General features: G+C 55.5%; 1 protein-coding gene across 7 annotated transcripts in view; it reads right to left on the bottom strand.

Moving 5' to 3' along the window:
* Positions 1–282: 282 nt before the first annotated feature.
* The window catches only part of TANC2 (tetratricopeptide repeat, ankyrin repeat and coiled-coil containing 2), a 117,590-nt gene continuing 97,363 nt past the window's right edge, over positions 283–20,509 (bottom strand). For 6 of the 7 annotated variants that reach the window (XM_065856314.2, XM_065856315.2, XM_071798218.1 and 3 more), the window contains 9 exons: positions 18,706–18,839; positions 17,832–17,955; positions 14,421–14,596; positions 13,663–13,795; positions 13,078–13,107; positions 12,096–12,187; positions 10,603–10,749; positions 9,051–9,151; positions 283–7,385 (listed from right to left, as the gene is read on the bottom strand). In XM_065856314.2, the coding sequence (XP_065712386.1) occupies positions 5,438–7,385; positions 9,051–9,151; positions 10,603–10,749; positions 12,096–12,187; positions 13,078–13,107; positions 13,663–13,795; positions 14,421–14,596; positions 17,832–17,955; positions 18,706–18,839 (2,885 nt within the window). In that variant the 3' untranslated portion in view covers positions 283–5,437. The remainder of the gene's footprint in view (positions 7,386–9,050; positions 9,152–10,602; positions 10,750–12,095; positions 12,188–13,077; positions 13,108–13,662; positions 13,796–14,420; positions 14,597–17,831; positions 17,956–18,705; positions 18,840–20,509) is intronic. The other variant, XM_071798216.1, reaches the window with a different exon arrangement.

The following is a 20,509-nucleotide window of genomic DNA, read 5'->3' as shown; positions in this document are numbered from 1 at the left end:
TGCACCATCCCCGTGTCCCCAGGGTCCCTGTGTCCCCAGGCTATGGCAGCCAGACCCGGCCCCTGCACCATCCCCGTGTCCCCGGGGTCCCTGTGTCCCCAGGCTATGGCAGCCGGACCCGGCCCCTGCACCATCCCCGTGTCCCCGGGGTCCCTGTGTCCCCAGGCTATGGCAGCCGGACCCGGCCCCTGCACCGTCCCTGTGTCCCCGGGGTCCCTGTGTCCCCAGGCTATTTCCAGGCTCCTCCACCGCAATGTGGGAAGAACACCCGCCCAGACACCGTTTCCAAGTGTTAACCATTTATAAATAAGTACATTTTTTCATACATACAGTTTTCATTGTACAGATTACAATCTGTATACATTGGAGGGGCGGGGGGGAATGCATTCTTTTGAACTTTTCACATCTATCTCACAGCTCACATGTACAGACAAGAAAACTCTGCTCAAGCAAATACAGCAAAGGAAAATATGTTTTCTTCTTTCCTTATAGACCAGAGGCGAAGCCTCCGCTGGCGCAGGGGCTGCTCCTCCCGCTGCGCGGTATCACGACTGAGTGGTGTTCCATATATCAGTAGAGAGAACAGAACATGCATTGAATAATATACTGTACAGAGAAAGTCCTTTACATCGGAATTATAGAAAAGCTAAAGGAAAATTTAAGTGTCTTAAAGATCTTCCCAGCAAGTGTCTCGGAGGATGGCAACCAGGGAATCGTACAAAGCGCGAGGTGTGAGTTACCGCGCGTGTTCGCACCCACCTCGGGTCCTCTGGGATGCGGAGACGGGAGGAGACGGACGCCGAACGCGACACGATGGGAAAGCAACGGCTGGGCTGGAGCGGCACCGGCAGAGTCCACGCGAGCCCCGGGGTGAGCGCTGGAGCAGCAGAATGAACGGCACAGAGCACGCGGTGCTGCTCCGGGCGCCCGGCTCATCAGTGCACAGCGAGGCAGAAGTGACCCCCAAACTCCCCCACCCAGCGCGACCCCGACCCGCAGCCCCCGGCAGGGTCACCCAGAAGGGACAAAGTCTTTCGGCAAAGCAGCCCCTCCGTTTTTGGTGGCTATAGGATGTGATCCCATCAGACGGGACCCCGCTGCTGACTCCCCGGTACTGTGGCAGGTAGAAAACGGGCAGGAGGAAAGGATCCAGCGGGGGCTGCGGTGTCGGTCGATCTCCCGGTGACAGCCACGCCAGCCGTGGGTTCTCTCGGGTAGGTCTCCAACAGCTGCGGTGAGATCCAGCCGTACAGTCAGGAGGGGGACGCCAACGCATCTTGCTAAAGAATTGAGCCCTTAGTGGTTTGTATTAGAAAAAAGAGTTTGATTGAATGAAAATCCAGCAATTATTCACACAAATCTGAGGGAAAAACACCACGCGGATTTCACCTTTCGCCCATTGTGCTTTGTGTCCAACGCGCCCCAGCAGACGTCGCGCGGAGCCAGCGGCGTCCATCGGCAGAGCTCCCAGCGGCCACACTGCTCCTCTCCCCCAGGCCCTGGGTGCAACCCCGTCCATCCGGCACGGTTCTCTTCAATTCCCAAAAGCCAAGTCCAACCCCAGGGAGCTCAGGACAGCCCGGCCCGGCGGGGCAGCGGGGGACGGGCAGGCACGCCGGCTTTGCTCAAGGTAAGGCGGAGCTGGCACTTCGGTTTGAGCTGAACTTCTCCCGGTAACCCTGAATACACAGAAACCTTCGTACGAGGGGACTGCACCGCTCCGAATTTGGTGGCCTCCCCGGTTCTGGACCTAATCCAAGTATGGCTCGGGTGTTGGTCGCACGCACACACGCTCGCGCTGCCGAGGGGGTTTAGTTATGGTCGGGTTGAAGAAAAACAAACAAACAAAACCCAGAAAGTTCAGTGCTTGGATGGACCCACCTGCGGCAGTGGCGCAGGCAGCAGATGGACAGACAGGTGGACAGACAGGCGGACAGACAGGCGGACAGACAGGCGGGCAGACAGGCGGGCAGACAGGCGGACAGATGCCGTGGGTTCTGGGGAACAGGCACAGGCTGCGCCCTCGCGAGCGGCCCCGCGGAGGAGGCGGCGCAGGCTGCGCGGCGCTTTGGAGATGGATCCCGAGGGATCCATCCGGTCAAACCCTCCCCGCGCTCAGCACCGAGAGCTGCTGGCAAAGCCGCTGCTGGGGACGTCGCGGGGGTGTCCCCTCCCGGGCCCAGCGCGCCCTCCGGCCGGGACACAGCGAGAGCCGCCGGGTCCTCACCTGACGCTGCCAGAGATTCCGGGTTCGTGGTGACACCGCAGCCCGGTGGGCAGGTCGGTGAAATCGAACCCAGGGCTGGGCTCCGGCATCGCCCACCAATGCGCCCTGAGAGCCAAACCCAGAGGTTTCAACATCATCGAGAACTTGGTGCACCTAAAAAATCCAACCTGCAAGGCAGGGGGTGGTGAGCGAGGCCGCTGCAGCGCGGAGGGGACGGAGCATCGGCCGCCAGCATCGGCCCGCATCTTCATTACTTAAAGAGTAATTAAATACACAGCACGGACAGCACCGCGTCTGCAACTCCGGGCTGGGCAGATGGAGACCTGGGGTGACAAGAGGGCGAGGGGACACGGTGCCATCGGAGCCAGCACAACCACGCGCGGCACGGAACAGCTCTGCTCTCCGTCCACGGCCGATCCCGATCGCGGCTTCCAGGACACGGGGGGGTGAACCAGGGACCTCCAGGGAGAGGCGCGTTCCTCACCCCCAGGACCGCAGCACAACTGCTGGGGAAGGCTTTAAAACCACCGCAAAGGATTCTGTGTTTAAAAATTACTCAATCTGTTGATGCTTATATACAAGAGTCAGTTCTTGTGCTATAAATGTGATGATTCATTGCTTCCTTTCTTTTCTCTTTTCTTTTTGAAAAATACACTAAGAGACAAGAGCTGTTCTGCTATTTTCTAATGAAGACACTACTCACGCTTAAATATCCAGTATTTCTCATAGTAACAAATCCAAACAGTAAAGTGCACCATTTACAGAGAGAACGGATGGAAAACCATTAGTGCAAGAATCCCGTGAAACAATGTGAACACGTCGTGTCGTGAAAAAGCCCGCACGTGTTTCGGCCTTTCGGCTTGGGGTTGGTGCTCAAAGCGAGAGCTGCCTGCTGCGTTCCCATCAAAACATCTTCATAAACCCAGAATCACACACAGGGGAGGCTTTGGGACGAGCGCCCCGTTCGCATCTCAGCGCAGCGAAGCGGGAAATGGGGCTGGAGTTGGAGTTTGGTTGCCTTCTCCTTTCTTTAAGCAGCTTTTCCTTTCCTTCAGCAGCTCGGGGCCGGAGCCGCTCGCTCGGGGAGGCTGGGGATGGGAAACGCGGAGCAAAGCTGCGGCTGATGCTCCAGACCCGCGTCCCGGCTGCGACGCGCTGTGTGGAATCGGGTGTTCCCCATAAAGCAGAAAACGTTGCTTCAAAAAAGAGGGGAAGAAAATAAAGCGATCACACCCCCTCTGAGAGGAGAGAAATGGTGCACGGAGCCGAGCATCCCGTGGCTGCGGGGAGCCCGTCCTACCGAGGGGCCCCCCAACATTTCCAGAGCCCTGTAATAGAGAGCACTGGGCTGCACCTCGAGAACGGAAACACCAACCGCACTGCCAACACTGCCCGGACAAACACCAAACAGCCCGAAAGAGCCCCAAAACTCTCCAAACTCCATCAGGAAAACCCCCCGAACGCTCTCGACGTGTCTATGAGACACAAACCATCATCCCGAGGTACGCGCGGCCCAGTCCGAGCGAATGAGGCGATGAAACAGCAGCGAGACGGCCGACCACGCAGCCGGGTTCACAACAACCCCATCGCAGCCGGGGTCTGCCCAAGAGCTCCGGGCCAAGCCCCGCGCTGCTGGAAGCGGGCGCAGCCGCCCCGCCGCCGCGCTGGGATACGCGGTTTGGGGTGAGAAGTCTTGCAAACCCCTGGCTCAGCCCTTCGGGAACAGCGGCAGCTCCCGCTCCCCGCCAGCGGCTCCGAGTCGCTGTGAGTGAGGTTCGGCATCCGCTACAGGCACCGCGCTGTGCTTCGAAACAAGACACAGGGTGGTTGTTCTGCCCCCCGGTCGTCCCACCGAAAACGCCCGTTACGAACCCCCGGTAATACAGGAACCTGTGAGCGCCCTCCAAAAAAAGCTCAGAGAATAACCGAAGAACTACTGAAAATCCTATTCAAAAAAAAACTTTGGAAGTGTCCTCTGCTTTCCAGGCTGTCTTGATGCGACCTCATCTACAAAAACACAGGAAAAAAACACCCCCCCCAAAAAGGTCCTGAAATAGATCACATAAATAAATTATAAATAACTCTCTTTTTCCTACAGGTCCTTAAAAGCAAAATGTGGTCTCTGTGTTCTCGGGGTGGGGACACAGCACCGCGTGCCAAGGGTTTTGGACACAGATCCCAGGGAAGGGCTGGGGTGCCGGGGGACCCTCCCGTCTCGGGAACCATCGTCCCACATCACGCATCCCCATGGTAACAAAACACCCTAAGAACTGCAATTTTCCTCCTCAAATACCATTTTCTAAGTCTGATCTTTTTTTTTTTCCCATTACAAGTGAAATAGCCCACGAAATAAAGCGCAAACGGTGAATGGTCCCGGTGCCAACCCGGGGCTGTGCGTGAGGTGCAGCCGCCTTAACGGTGCAAAGAAGCTGCTGCAATCCAACACGAGCAAGAGGTTTCTGGCCAATTCCCTCGGTTAAAACACAAAGGGCCAACTTTAACCCCTCGGCGCTCGCGAAAGGCCCCAGCGCGCAGCGGCGTGGGGGGACGGCGGGCAGCTCAGCAAGCAGCAAAGCATCGAGTGATCCCCACCCCGCCCGGCCCGTGATGCGATTCAATATCAACGAAATCCAATTCGGATTCAAGTGCTCCAAAGCAGAGGAAGCGGGATGGGTTTTGTGCATAGCTACTCGGTATTAACACACGTCGTGCCCTTGCTCGCTGCAGGTTATTTGCTCCTCTGGGGCAAAAAGCCGAACGACCCGCGGGTGCAGCCTTGGGAAAGGCTCCTGTGATCCCTGCTCTGCTCCCAGTTCCCACCGGAATCCAGTAAAAACTCACCGAGACACAAGGAAGCAACTTAAATCAAACGCGATTGTCTCTCAAAAGAAAGAGCTGGTTACCTCCCGCTGCGTGGGGATATTTCTGGACCACCCCGCACCGCGTGCTCAGTTATCCCGACCGGGAACTCCGCTGGGATGGGGCAAACAAACCGGTTTGGCTGCGGTCGGCTTCACGGTCAGCTGGGGAACGAGAGGGCTGGAGCACGTGCATGGCTGTCTGACCACCACACCAAGTACCGGAGAAACTCGGCCATAGAGCTACCAAAGAGAAATCAAAAGAACCATAATCATACTAATATGCATGGAAATCAAGCTTGGAAGTGTGTGCTGAAAACATGATGGGGGGTCTCACTCCAACAAGCGTCTTTTACACATTAGACTCCACAAATGGTCTCTTTGGTTTGATTGGGGACGTCTGCCCTTGCCTGGAGTCCCTGGAGAGCTGCCTGTAGAGGTTGTCCTGGTAGGCCTGCGCCACCGGCAGCGTCCTCGCCACCTTGACGTCGGGATACGAGGAGGCTTGGGTGACTCTCTCCAGGAGGTCTCCCCGGGACCCATTGGCCAGCATCCCATGGGGGCTGTAATAGTCGTCCTCTAGCAAATGGCCATTCTGTGCATTGTTGGTTTTGTTATAAAAGGCAATGTTGCTGATTGAAGAAGGCGGGCTAAATGATTCGGGCTGGGGGAGACTGCCAGGAGACGTCGGACTAATGACAGAGTCCACGGAGGACACAGCCCAGGTGCGGTTCTGCTGATGGAGGTGGGGGTACTGCTGAGTCCGAGCCGTTTTGTCGATGATTCCCATGAACGGCGTGGTCCGGGAACGCGCCGGCTCGCTGGGGTAACCGCCCTGCGTGGGGGACACCGGAGAGAGTTCATCGCACGCTCTGTCGTAAGCCGGCTTGAGAGGAATCTCCATCTGCTGAATCGAAGCGGAAGGGCGGAAATTGGGAGTCAGGTTGGAGGTGGAGGAGATGCTATTGCTGGAGGGAGAGAAGCGGAGGCCGACGCTCTGAGAGTGGAGCAGGGGCCTCGGAGTCGGCGGGTGAGGCTTGATTTCGCTGGGGTTCACCGTGATGGGCCTTCTGATGAGGTGGGACACGTCTGGAGAGCCCAGCTGGCTGGCGGGGAGGGAGGAGCGCTCCAGGTCGAGCTTGGAGTGACACACCGGGTAGTAGGACGCGGACTGGCTGCGCCCGATCTGAGGGGTCTGGCTGTACCGCATCCCGCCCCTGTACGCCGAGGACGGTCTCTGCGGAAGGTCTTCTTTAGCCAGCCCCCCGTGCTGACAGATGGCTCCGGCGCTCAGGCTGGCCTGAACGTGCTGCACGGGTCTGCTGTCACCTACGATCCCACCGATGGAGCCCTGGTAGACCAACCTGCTCTGGCTGACCCCCATTTCCCCTGAGGCCGACTGGTACTTGCTGGCCATGGAGTGGGCGACCTGGCTGTAAGCGCCAGTGGGGATGACGGTGCTGGAATGGACGGCCGAGCTGGGCTGGTTGCTCCTCACGATCTGCGCCTTGGCCGGCTGCAGCCTCAGGCCCTGCTGCGGCACGGCCACGGGGAGCTGGGGCATCTGGAAGGACCTCTGCGTCATCTTGGACAACGGAGACTTCGGTCTGCCGGGGAGCGGGCTGACCCCGCTCGGTTCTTGCTGATAACGAACCGGGGAACCGGACTGGGACCTGTAAACGCTCATGCTTTCTGCTGGGGGGCTGGCGCGATACTGAGGACCTCTGCGAAGAGGAGAAGGTGGTGGGCTTTGATACTCCTTCCCTTGGCTTCCGACGGGAGGCGGGCTGAAGCGGTAAGAGGAGCCCTGGTGAGCAGGGGACGTGTGCGGAGGACTGGGCCGGTAATGTGAGTTTTGGTGCGTCGGAGACAGAGCAGGAGACGTGGACTGGTACCCTTGTCTGGTCGGCGAACCCACGGAGCTGTTGGACCTGAAATCGAAGACCTGATGAGAGCCAAGAGGTGAGCCAGAAATATAGGCTGAGTCCCTGTGAGCTGGGGACGGGGGCGGGCTCTGGATGATGGGCAGCCCTTGGTTCGGCCTGGACTCGGTCTGCAAGCCAATGGAAATGTTTTCTACATCCTGCTCAAGGTATTCCTCCTCGAAGATGTCCTGCACGGAATAGAGCTCTTCGTGCTGGGCTTCGGGCTCGGGCTCCGGCGGCAGCGGCGGCGGCTGCTGCTGCTGCTGCACCTGCCTGCACTCCTCCTCCACCCGCAGCAGCAGCCGCTGGATCTCCCGGTTGTTGGGACACAGCTTGATGGCCTCGTTCAGGTCCTCCAGGGCTGCGGAAAACTGCCTGCTCGACAGAGGGACAGAAACGAGAACTGGAGTTACTCTGGGTGAGAACGGAGCCGTTCCCGGAGGCTCCCGAGGGTTAAGCGGCTCGTTTGTGTTACCGAGGGGGGTGTCTGTGATTGCTGCATCTCTCAAACTCTGCCTTATGTGCCTCCCTTGGGTTTATTTTATCCAAACTGAAGCCATTCTGGGGAAGAAGGGAACACCAGCCTGAGACGGCACAACCCAGACTAACAAGGATGCCTGTCCCTCGCAGTCTGCATTACGGGCTCGTTAATCACTCCTCACAGCACCACCGCAAGCTCTAACACTGTGTTAGCGAAGGGGAAACCAAAAGCATGGATAACGAAGAGCCAAGCTCACCGCCGCTGTAAACAAGGGCGGCTTCGATGGAGCTGCGACCGCTTACGGCAGCGCAAATGTAACTTCTGCCCGATGCCAAGACCACCCAGCACCAGGGCGGCCCCGCGCTCCGCGGCTCAGCGCCTTCCGCAAGGCTTGTCTCTCCCATTTTGCGATGGATTTGGCTAAGTTCTTCAGAAGGAAGGAACAGAGCGAGGTCAGGAGCCTGCGAGGAGTCACAGGGAGGTGGGGGTTCGGGGAGGGGGGCTGTCATTTACAGGGACATCTGTTTGAATGTGACTGTCACCCTGGGGGGATGACTGCAGAGAGAAGGTCCCCAGTACCTCCCAACACCGGCCTAAGGTTCAGCCATTTGAAACCAGGTGGAGGATGGAAAAGCTCCTGCTCCCCGGCTTGTGCCGAGCTCAGGGTGCTGCTGCTGGGCACACACCGGGAAACGAGGGCAGAAGCACCAAAGCGGTGACGGTGTCTGCTGGAGAGACCTGGGGAGAAACGGCCGCTTGTACGTGGGGAGGCTGATATCATCTGCGAAGGAACCCCGGCCTTACGCTTCCTTACAAGTATTCTGGAAACAATGGGGAGGAAAACCATGGAAGGAAAGGCGTTGGGTCGGCGTGGTCAGCCAGCAGGACCTGTCTGCACAACAGACGGTCACGGCTTCCCCTCCCACGCCAAGACGTGGTGGACCAGGCAGCGCGGCACCGGGAGCCCGGCTGTGTCATTTTGGTGTCACTTGAACCCAAGGTGACAGCGCACCCGACCCCTGAGTGCAGGACTCCAACGCAGAGCCCTCCTGCTCATTTCGGATCGGTTTTGAACGGAATCTTTAGGAGGTTAACAGGGGAATCCTCCAGGCTCCACGTGGAGCTCACCTAGCTGGTCATCAGCAGCTTCTGCCTCGCAAAAACCACCACGGGGCAGATCCATCGAGCTGACGGCCAGAAGAGATCACTGTGATGAACGAGTCTGCCCTCCTGCCGAACACAGCCCACAGGGCTTCCACGAGCCACATTTTGCTTCAAGTCCCAGTTGTGCTTGAAACTAAAGTGTGTTTTCAAAAGGAATCCCCAGCCTTGGTGTGGTGAGATGTTCAAAGTTCAACTAAGATGAGGCTCTCGAAACATTCGCATTCAGCTCCTCATTATCAAACGAGCGAGGGGTGCTCCCTGGGAATCTGAGAGGTTTGTAATGCAATTAACTGAAGTTCCATTGCCACTCCTCTCCCATGGGGACAGCCCTGGCCCGGTGAGCGCCAGCACTGCTGTGCTGAGCAGACAAGCCCTTCACAGTTCTGCCTCCTCACCTGCTGCTGCGCTTGGCCCTTGCTCTTGCATAATAAGCTTCGTAAGACTTCGGTTTCAGCTCCAGTGCTTTAGTAGCGAATTCCTCTGCCATTCCAAAATCCTGTCATTACAACAGATGTGCAGATAAGTAACTGAACAGATACAGAATAAAAATATATACAGTTTGGGGAAGGAAGCAAGCTTAATAAGGACTTTTTTTTTTGCATGTAAACTCAGAAAACTGGATGGTATTGGGATGTTTCACATGGATTTGATGTAATTTACAGCCAGGAAGCTGTGACGGAACGTCCAAAGACTCCAAGCCCTCCTGTAACCCCTGACGCTGTCAGCACTCAGTCCATCGATTGTGTCCCAACAAGTGCGGGCAATCCCTCCCAACAACCTGCAGCCTCGAGGAAACATCTGCTCTTGCGGAGGCTGGAATGCAACCTCACAAAGGGTTTTTTCCACGGTTGAAAGCGCTGGGAAACCTTTCCCACGCCCTCCGCTTCCCACTCCGCCCGCAGCCCGACGTCCTGCGAAGGGGCTGAATGAAACCGCACGTGAGGGGACCACGACGGACCAGGAGGCGCAAAGCTCTCCCAGCAGTGCCACCCACTCCACTGCTCCTCCCGGAGCAGCCACCGAAGAGACGTTGTCTAAGAGACTAAACTGGGAATGCAGTCAAGAGGTGGGCACCCCCTCTATAGATGCAAAAACTTGCAGGAGCAATTAAAACACCCTGGAATTTTCTACCACAAAACCTGGGATTCCCCAGTTAACAGTAAACTGAAAATCTTGTCCTCTGGGCTTAGCCACAAGTTGCCTTGTTTAAAGAGAAGCTTCACACTTCTTCTACAAACTGTGTTTGTTCACCAGCATTTTTTTCACTTCCATGGCTTGTCATCTGCCGCCCGCACAGCTCGAAGAAACGCAGCTGTCACCAAAGTCCCAGCCCCTCCCGTGCAACCTGCGCTGGCTCCTGGCCTGGGCGGAGATTGCACTTCTCACTACGGAGAACGGAGAAGGGAAGCTGCAGAGGTGAAAGTGGAGGTGAAAGTGAAAGTCTCTGCAGGCAGAGCAGGAGCAGGCGGCGCTTTGCTGGTTCTCACCTGGTTCTCACCGCAGGAGATGCTGCTGGAGGGAGCGGGGAGAGCGACAGGGCCCTGCGGTTCGGGGGCAGAGGGAGGATGTGGGGGTGTGGGGCTGAGTCACGGCCCTGGGGACGCGCTGCCCCCTAAGCACATGCTCCTTCATTTCAGTTCATCAGGATTCAAAGGAGCGCAGCATCTCCGGGCTCCTCCCTCACCGCTGCCCCAGAAATCTGGAAAGTGCCTCCGCCCCCAATTCACAGCATCATCAAAAGGGTCATAAAATATTCAAAAAGCTATAAACATAGCGATGAATTTTTAATCATCAGAAATGCATACTGAATCATTACTCCTTCTGGAATTAGAAAACGTCAGTGCTCTGTGAAGGACAACCGGGCTACACAGCGGGGAGACCCCCCAGGTCCAGTCGCCGTCTCAGGACGGACACAAAGCTTAGGGCCACGAAGATGGGGACACTTACGTTCATTTTCCTTCGACATCGGGAGAGGTTGAGGAGGAGCGAGACCTTCAGCTCACGGAACGTTTTCAGGTCTTCTCCAAACCCTTCCCTGGGGAACTTTTTCAGAGCGTACTGGTAGCGCTGGGCGGCCTCTTTCACTTTACCTTTCTAATAGAAGGAGAACATGTCACAAAACGCTTGGGTAGCTTCACCGCAGAGAACTCACCAGCACCAGGAGCGTTCTGGGCGGTGAAGGTAAACAGTGTTCACTATTTCGTATTCACGTTTAAGCTGGAAATGCAGATGCTTTGTGCAAGTTGAGTGGGAACCACAGACGAAATTGTGTTAACTCGATACAGCTCCACTTGGTTTCTGGATGGACGGTCTTTTGAGCTGGGTGACCAGGAACCCAATTCTGGAGAACACCCCACACCCAAAGCTCAATAAGCACCTGGGAGTGTAAAGAATACGAACTGTGGGACTTTGGGCGGAATTTCCAGGCCTTGGAGAAGCCTCTGCAACAGCAAATATATATTACGGCGCTGGTGTGGCTCTGAAGTTGGACCAACACACTGCGATTCATCTCCCTGGCCTTCAGATGTCTAAAAATTAGGTGTCTACATCTAAACCCATCCAGCGGGTTCCTTTTATAGTTACTGGGACGCAACAGTCACCTTCGAAGGGTGACTCATCTCTGTTAATTTGGGCACCTATTTTTGGGATGGGATGATCTGCGCCCTGGAGGGGGCGGCCACGGCAGCCAGGGTGAGAGAAAGAGGGCAAACCGGGATCTGGGACACGTGCAGCTCGTGGTGACCCAGACCCAGGTCTGGCAGCTACCAACGCTGAGCTTCAACACCTTTTGGACTCGGGTTTCTCGGCTCTCTCACGAATCTCCGGTCGATAACTTCGGTTACAATGCCAGCTTTGCACACTTTCTGCTTCACCCTTGGAGCGTAGCAGTGAATCACTGTTGTACTTGCACGCTTCGTGCGTGTGTGCAAACCTCCAGGTTTTAAAGACCGGCTTAAAATAAAGCATGGAGCAAAAAAGGCTCGCTCAGTCTAACGGTGGAACGTCCCCCATGGGCTAAAGGACACGGCAGAGCCCTCTGTCCTGACAACCTGTGTGCATTGCAGAAGCTTCTTCAGGAGCTGCTCTGGGATACGCTATCGCTGCCTTGTAGCGCTGACAACGTCCCCGGAGCTGACACCACGACGTCAGCACTCAAATCTCTGCAAAACACTCGGGTTCTGGTGTTTTCAGAGAGGAAATGAACTGCTGGCTCTGGTCCAGAATGCAGAGAGATTTGGTTTTGCTTCAGTTTCGTTACAGATTTGGGCAACCGACCCCCTCCCCAACCCCGTTAACCAAAACCAAACGTTGCGCGACACAAGGAACCCGTGAGCAGCAGCTTTTTCTTGCCACGGATTATGGAGCAAGAAAACTTTGCACAAATTCCACTGCAAGCTGCATCTGTTCAGTTTTGTTCCCCCAAAACCCACTCTTCTCACCTTATAGAACATGTCTCCCTCCTCCATCAGCTTGCTCAAGAGGATGATCATGATGTCTGGTTTGGAGGTGGCCATCGCCCATGTGGCTGGACCTGCAGTGTACAGGATGCATGATGGGTAAAGAACTCAATCCGATGCGAGGGTGGGAGGAAGCTGGGTGGAAAAAATTATCCTGGGGTGGGAATTTCTGCTGGAGAGAACAACTTGGCACGGTCCAAGGGCAGAGCGCTCCGAATGACTGAGCTGGCAACTCCTCGCGCACTTAAATTAACGTCATCCACATCTGCCTTTGCGCTCATTAGGGCTAATCCTGATTAACACTGCCGTGACGGCGGGGAGATGACGGAGCTGTTTCCACAAGAGGGCAGTGCCGATTGTGGAACCGGCTGGGGGGGACAGCGTGGCCGGGAATAAAATGGGTTCAAAAGGAAAAAATCGGAGTGGTTACATGAAAGCGTTTCTAAATTAACATCTCTAGAGGTGCAAATGTGCAACTCGACTGCGGGAGGCGCTCGGTGTTGGAGTGGATTGTGATTTCCAACCTCACGAGATGGGAAACTCGAGTAGAAAATCCATTGAGGTTGGAAAATACCACAAAGCGAAGGTTGCGTCCGAGCGCTGCTGGCGCCGGCGGCTCCAGGCTGGGGACACGATGGGGACGCGGGGACCCCCCGCGCACAGCCAGCTGTCACCTCAAGGTCTGACACCGGGGGGAACGGGTGGCAAAAATCTGGGGGCAACTCATTAGTGTGGGTGAAGAATAAGTCAACGCTATTCTATCAGTAGCTTCAGTACATTTTGGGGAAGGAGGTTAGTTTTTGAGTTCAAGTTATTCTCTGCAACAGTCATTAAAAAAATTATTTGAAGGTGAGGTAAATTAAAAGATTAGAGGTGTTGGGGACGCATGCAGGCTGAACCAAACAGGAAAAGCAAGGCTGACAAAGCTATCAGATCGAAGGTGATGCTGACAGCAATGATATACCTCGTGGGCGACTCGGTAACGTCTGACAACCTTCAAAGAAAGGAGAAAACAAAAAGTTGTAGGAGAGAGGGGGGAAAAAATGGATGAAGGTGAGAAAAAAAACAAGAAAGGAAAAAGCAGCTGTGAGAGGCGGCAGCGAAGAAGCCAATGCACCAGCAAACTCCCTTTCCACGGGAAAACACAACGTGGGCGGCTGTGCGCGCAGTGCGGGCAACACTGAGGTCTGAAGCGTACACAGAGCACGGGGATGCGGCAGCTCACAGCAATGCATGGACAGAGTACGACTTGTCGACTCAGACTAGTAAAGATAGAAAAGGCATTACCAGAGGAAAGACCTTGCCAAAGAAACAGTTGTTTATTGATTAACTTCGCTAAGTAATAGGAAAAACTTTGCTAAAAATATATCTATATATTCCCCGTTTTACTAAAGAGAACAAGGCAGGCGTGACCCGCCGGCTGCGTTTGGGGTACAAAGCAGCAGCTGGGGCTGCCTCTGTGTTACGCTGGCATCTTTTAGGAAGCCAACCCCACGGCTCCAAGTCCTGCCTGAGCACCGAGCCCCCAGCGGTGTCCCCCTGTCCCTACCTATCTTGGCTCCTTTCTTCAGGAGGGTGACGACGACCGAGGTGTTGCGGCAGCCCACCGCCCTGTCCAGGGGCCGCATCCCGCTGTAGTCAACGTGCTCAATCATGGCTCCATGGTCCACCAGGAACTGAACCTGCAAGGAGAAGCCCGACGGTCAGTTCTGCTCCTGGGCAAGACCTCTGGGTGGTGAACAAGCAGCAGGTTGGGCTAAAACCAGCTCTAGAGGGCCTGAGGGTTCTGCAGCCTCACGTGTTGTCCTCTAGGGAAGCACTTGCACGTATGGAGGGCTGGGAGTCTCTATACTTGTCACTGCATCAAGCTGAACTGTGCTATTTTTGGGGGTTGTTCAGCTGGAGAAGAGAAGCTCTGGGGAGACCTTAGTGTGGCCTTTCTGGACTTAAAAGGGGCTGATAAGAAAGACTTTTGAGCAGGGTTTGTTCCAATAGGACAAGGGGTGATGGTTTGACACTAAAGGAGGGAGATTCAGGTCGGACATGAGGAGGAAATTGTTGCCCTGAGGGTGGTGAGAGCCTGGCTCAGGTACCCAGAGAGGTGGTGGCTGAACCATCCCTGGAGACATCCCAGGCCAGGCTGGACGGGGCTCTGAGCACCCTGAGCTGGTGAAGATGTCCCTGTCATGGCAGGGGGGGCACTGGGGGGCTGGGAAGGTCCCTTCGACCCAAACTATTTTGTGATTCTAGGATTGAAGGCTTTACACCAACTGCCAGTTTCCTGCGTGTGCATCGCAGGCCACTCACCACCTCAGCATCGCCGTAAAAAGCCGCCAGGTCCAGCGGGGTGCGCCCGTTCTTGTCGGCGTGGTCGGTGGCAGCCCCGTTCTCCACCAAGGAGCGCACCACGGAGAGATGGCCCTTCAGGCAAGCCCAGCTGAGCGCTGTCAAACCCTCCTTGTCCATCAGGGAAATGGAGGCACCTGAAACAACAAGCGTCCGTTCACTCGGGACACAACAAACCATCCGCTTGGTGCTGGCAGCTTATTTTCAGACAGCTACGTACATGATTATTAATTAATTAACAGCTCTGCCCCGTGAATCCCACCCTCCACGGCAACTTCAAAAGCGCCGGTAGGAACTGTGGCAAACGAGCGCATTCACACCAAGCTGTGACCTTCTTCGCACCCAGCTCCGCAGGCTTTTCTGGCGTCCTCGGCCCAGACACCCATCTTGCTTTTAACTGTTGCTTTTTTTTGTTTTCAATCAAACCCAATCCAGCCTGTGTGAGTCAGAGACGAGGATCATTCTGCTGCTTCAGCAGGGCACGGCACACCAAGGGGAACTGAGTCAATTCAGCTCAGTTCTTCTAAACAAGCGCATTTTTCCCCTCTTCCCTCCCCTTCCCTTTACCCAAATCGACACCATTTCCAGCAGTATTTCTGCTGAACTTTACCCAATATAAACACGACGCTGTGGGATAAACCACTGCCAACTGCAAGCCTAGGAGAGAGGGACTTGACATTTTCTTGGACGAAGAAACGGTGCTGCCATACCAACGGGCCAGTGTTGCTCCATTCGGCATGTGGCTGCGCACAGCAGAGCCAAACGGCAGCATTAAGCGAACGCTCCTCATCGTGGCACGCAGAACAACTCCTGTGGCCACGGATTTGTCTCTCCGGCTTGTGGGAGAGGTCGGACCAGCGCCGCCCCCGAGGAATCGCGGCGACCTGCGGGACCTTTCTCCTGCAGGTGAACTCTGAACCAACCGGCGTGAGATCTTCGCTGGCTCCAGAAAGCTCAACAAGCCAGGGAGTAACGTGGATTTCTTGAACCTTCCCAGCTGGACATATGAGAACATATCAGCCAAACGATGGCAAACTGACGGCTCCTGAGCTTGTGTGGTTTTGTGTTTGCGGAGCAGCACAACACACGAACGTTTGCTGAGCCACGCTCAGGTGTCTCCACCGGAGCTCTCGGCTGCTCGCCTCAGAACCACGGCACCGAGTGACAGCGAGGGAGGTGACAGACGACGACCCGGCGTGCCGAGGGGGACACGGGCTGCAAGGCAGCTTGAAGGCAGAAGCGAAGGGATGACACCAAACTCCAAACCTCTCCTCTCCATTGCATGACCCACATTTCCCCCAGGAACCCTTCGGAAGCTCTGCGAACGCCCTCCAGATGATCCTCACCGGACCAAGGCCAGCTCCGGATAAAGCCTCATCTCATTCCTTCTCATTTGTACCAGCTACTTGCTTGCAATCAAATTTTCAGAGTCTTCTCTTGTGTTTTCCCCTCTGACTCCTGCAGCGCTGGCGATGAAGCTCCAGCCTTCCCGTTTTTCCGCAGTCTGGCCCAGGGACCCACGGCACCGCAGGGCGGCGCGCACGGGCTCCAGGGTATCGCTGCGGCACCGCCAGCTGAAGGTCTGAGCGTGCAGACAGTTCTCCAGAACTGCCCAAACGCTGCTCCTCTGCAAAGCGCTGAGCTCTCAGTGCCGCCGCCGTTCCCAGAACCTCGCCTGGCTCTGAAGGCACCTCCGGCTCCTTCGGGGATCTTCCATGGCATTCTGGTGGTCGGACACAAACGAACTGATGGTTTCAGGGCAAGTGGCTTAGGGTGACCCCAAGGGACCCAACCCCGCCCTAGGTTTGCCTGGGTAAGTAAAAAAACTAACTGGCTAAATGCAAGGGTTCCTGACTGAATGCGTTCTCCAGCAGGCGAGCAACAACGAGCCAGGAGACAAGAAGAAACGATTGACGACCGGAGCATCAAAAAGCAGCAAGGAGTGGCCGGGATGGTTGGATCCTCTCTGCACGGAGGATGAAGCAGCAGCACCACGCGCCATCCACCACCAGGCAGGGAAAACACCCAGGGACTGACGTTTTGCAGGAAAAGAGGATTCAGGGATCAGGTTCTCCCCAGACGAAGGAGCATGGAGCATCACCCTGCTCGGTGTGACACGATCCCCGTGAACAGCAGCTCCAGGAAGGTTTAATCCGCCATCCACCCTCACTGCTGGGCGTAAAGCGGGAGCGGCCGGTAGCTCTAAAAACCTCACTTCAAACTGATCGATGACTGCACCTCTGTTAATAAAAAGTGTTTACAAACGCCGACTGTGTTAATCCAGTACAGTCGAATGAGACTTGCCTTGCACCGCACTAATTAATGCTTATGCCTTATGAGTCACACACTCTGATTTTAATGAAATATTGAACAGGATTGTTAAAGCCATTAAAATTAAAACACACCATGTATCACCGTACTCTGCCCAGGCTTGAGCTGACTTTTCAGGACCATGTGTTACTGCATATTTAGTGGAGTTTATTATTCCATTTAGGAAAAAAAAAAAGGACCTTTTAAAGCAAAAAAGAATTTCATATTTTGACTTCTTGGGCTCTCGGTGTCCAAGGAGCCCGGGGAGCTCCTCATGTTCCACTGGAGATCCCACAGAATCTGCTGGTTCATCCCCACTGAACCAACAGGCACCGCTCTCCAGCCTGGCAAAAATAACCACTTATTTTAAGCCTTTTACACAGATTCAGTGAAGCTGCCAAAGGGGCCACATCACAACTCAAACAGAGAGAGTGTTAATGAGTAAATTAAATAAAACCAAACCAGGACATCAGAAAATAATTAACTGAATTAATTCATAAGAAACTCGTGCCCCAGAGTGACCTTTGTCACATCCCGGCGCGGGTTACAGCACTGAGGAGCAAGGGTCCCACTGGCCCGTGGCTCGGGACGGACAGACAGACAGACAAGAACCCTGGGCCTGCACGCCTGGCAATTCCACAGTGAAAAATATCACTGCAGCTACTAAGGAAAACATTCAGGTGTCTCGCACCGCTTGTTGATCGTGGTCTAAGGGGAAAGCTCTGAGCGTGGTTCAAGGGCATCTCCTTGACTCAGTGCTCAAAGCACCTGGGAAGCGTTTGATTTTCTGACATAAATGTGTGGGTTTGAGGCTGTGAGCACCAAACACAGACAATAAAACGGCTGAGCACCAAACACAGACAATAAAACGGCTGAGCACCAAACACGGACAATAAAACGGCCAGCCAAGATTAAATCTACAGCTATTCTAGTCCTGTTCTCCAAGAAGTGCTGAGAACATCTCGCAGCAGTGGGATTACAGCCACCACCCCCACACGACAAACGGGGACAGTGCGGTGGGGTTCTGCTGGTCTCCAACACGCTCCCAAGCTTGTGCTCTACCTTGTGCGAGCAGGAACTCCACGGTGCCCAGGTGGCCCTCGGACGCCGCCATCATCAGCGGCGTGCGGCCCTGCTTGTCTGCCATGTTCACATCAGCGCCGTGCGTCAGCAAGAGATCCACGATCTGTAACACACAAAGCGAGGACACGTTGTACGGAGAGACCCGGCTGGGAGGAAACCAGAGCCAGGGAAGAGCAGAGCGGTCCCCGTGTCTTGAAACCTCACCCCCCACGGCTCGGTGCCCTCTGCGACTGCTGCTGCATGATTAGGGCACAGAATCACAGAACTGTTTTGGTTGGAAAAGACCTTTAAGATCATGGAGTCCAACCATAACCCACCCCGTGTCCTGAGAACCTCCTGTCCGTCTGTCCAGCCCTCCAGGGCTGGTGACTCCAGCACTGCCCTGGGCAGCCTGTTCAATGCCCCACAGCCCTTTGGGGGAGAAATTGTTCCCAGATCCAACCTCAACCTCCCCTGGGCAACTTGAGGCCGTTTCCTCTGCTCCTGGCGCTTGTTCCTGGGGAGCAGAGCCCGACCCCCCTGGCTCCAAGCTCCTTTCAGGCAGTTCAGAGATCAGAAGGTCTCCCCTCAGCTCCTGTTCCCCAGCTGAACCCCCAGGTCCCTCAGCCGCTCCATCACACTTGTGCTCCAGCCCCTTCACCTTTTAACTCAAGAGCATCATCCCCTTTGCTTCCCAAAATGTGAATGAATACTGCAGCCAGCAGGAGTTCAGGGTGTCTGAAGCATCAAGACCGCATCTTCTCGCTCTGAGAAGCGTTGGGGTTTGTCTTTTCTACCCGTATTTCTCCAAGATGGAAGGGATGACCTGACCCCACTCCCCAGGCCACGCCGGTGGCACGAGGGCCCCGCTCACCTGCCAGTGTCCCTGTCTGACGGCGCTGAAGAGCGGGACGACGCCGCGGCGGTTGGGCTGTGCCACGGCCGCCCCCTGCTCCAGCAGCAGCCGGCACACCTCCAGCTTCCCGCGCCCGGCCGCCGCCGTCAGAGCTGCGGGAGGAGAGAACCGTCAGGGAGAGCGCTGCCTCGTGGTCCCGCGGAGCCTGCGCTCATCAACCCATCCCATCCCATCCCATCCCATCCCATCCCATCCCATCCCATCCCATCCCATCCCGCTGCTGGCGAACAAAGCAACAGAGCCCAAAATGCCCAACGGTTCCCACAACGGTGAAGAAAGGGTTGGAGTAGCGCAGCTCTGGCGCTTACTCGTTGTTTGAGTTTCCATTGCAGGTCACCCCGTCCACCTCATAACAATGTGGAAAGAGGCCGATTGGGACAAGCAGCTTTTATTGTTTCCAGCTGCGGTGAAACTGGAGGAGAACCACAACGAGCATCAAATGATCTACAGGTGCGTGAGGTTCAAGGTGTTGCTGCAAACACAGAGTCTTGTGGCCTGAAACCTTCACCATTTCCCCACGGCAAAGCCACAAAGACGATGCCCAGGGAAAACACACGAGCTTCTGCGCCTTTATCCTCCACTCATTCCACCGCGATCCTGACTACGAGAGGGACCGAGCTGGGGCCACTGCCACATCACTGCCAGCCACTGCAGATCAGCACCGTTTGCGGCTGTTCCGTCTGAGCCAGCACAGAGCAGCGGTATCGGACAGGGCAGTTTTAATATCCACTTTAGATCTTTGAAACCAGGGAAACAATCGGAGAGCAGGAATGGTACGAAGATGCTAACCCGTTCTCAAAAAAAAACGCTAATTCTGGGCAGGACTGGTCCCGCCAGCAAGGGTCGTGGTGCAAAACCAGAATTATCTCTTATTTACGGGTGCTCACAGTGTTACAGGTGGGTAGAGCTAAACCTGACAGCTCTCCCCTGACAAAACGTGCTCTATTAATTGGAAAGCAGGGGCGGGTTAAAAAAGACACGTGAATCTGAGAACAGGACCTGCCCTTGACTCCTCTGTGGTGTTAATTTTAGGCTTTTTGGTTGCTCCCTCCCCAGCTTTCCAAGCGCTGGCTCCGCCGCCTCTCGCTGGAGCCGCCACAGAAGGTGGGCGCTCATCTCCAAGTGACGGAGCCTGTTTGTTCCTCTGAAGCACATTTCTGTGGGATGGTTGATTACGAGGTGTTGATGGGTTTCCAACTGCAACGCTGTTAACGTCGGGGGATTTAATTAATGCTCCATTCTGTTCCACAGGGTGGTTGAGTTTTCTCCTCTCGGGGTTGAGACACCAAGAGTTAAAAGGAAAACCAGCTCGCTGCCACGAGCAGAACAGACTGCAGAATCTATAATGGGATCCATGTGGGTTTTAAACGTAAGCTACAAATATAGAAGGAGGACTGTGTGTGATGTGCACGGCAGAGGGATCGGTATGCGGGGCTCTGGGGTTCTATTTCTGAACCTGCCTGCACTTGAAACGTTGCAGGTTAATTTGAGATATTCCACGTCAAAATGAGCGGTGTTCGCAACAACGAAAGACGGTAAATCGCAGAGGTGTTTGACGTTCGCCATGGAGTGTCCTTTGGGAAGGACTTCAGCGGGGCAGGATGACCCGACCCATGGCCGGACGTGTCCCTGCTGTTCCGCTCCTCGGGGTCAACGCAACCAACCTGTCCTTCTGCAGCTCCAGCTCCAGGGAAGCTCAAAAGCTTCTGTGCTACTGAGCAGCCGGACCTGGATTTGCTGCCCGATGCCGAGAGAAACCTGC

Source organism: Patagioenas fasciata, chromosome 22 (genome assembly GCF_037038585.1).
Source record: "Patagioenas fasciata isolate bPatFas1 chromosome 22, bPatFas1.hap1, whole genome shotgun sequence".
NCBI classification, from domain to species: domain Eukaryota; kingdom Metazoa; phylum Chordata; class Aves; order Columbiformes; family Columbidae; genus Patagioenas; species Patagioenas fasciata.
The sequence above is the reverse complement of the archived record's forward strand: the minus strand, read 5'-3'. Positions and strand labels throughout refer to the sequence as shown.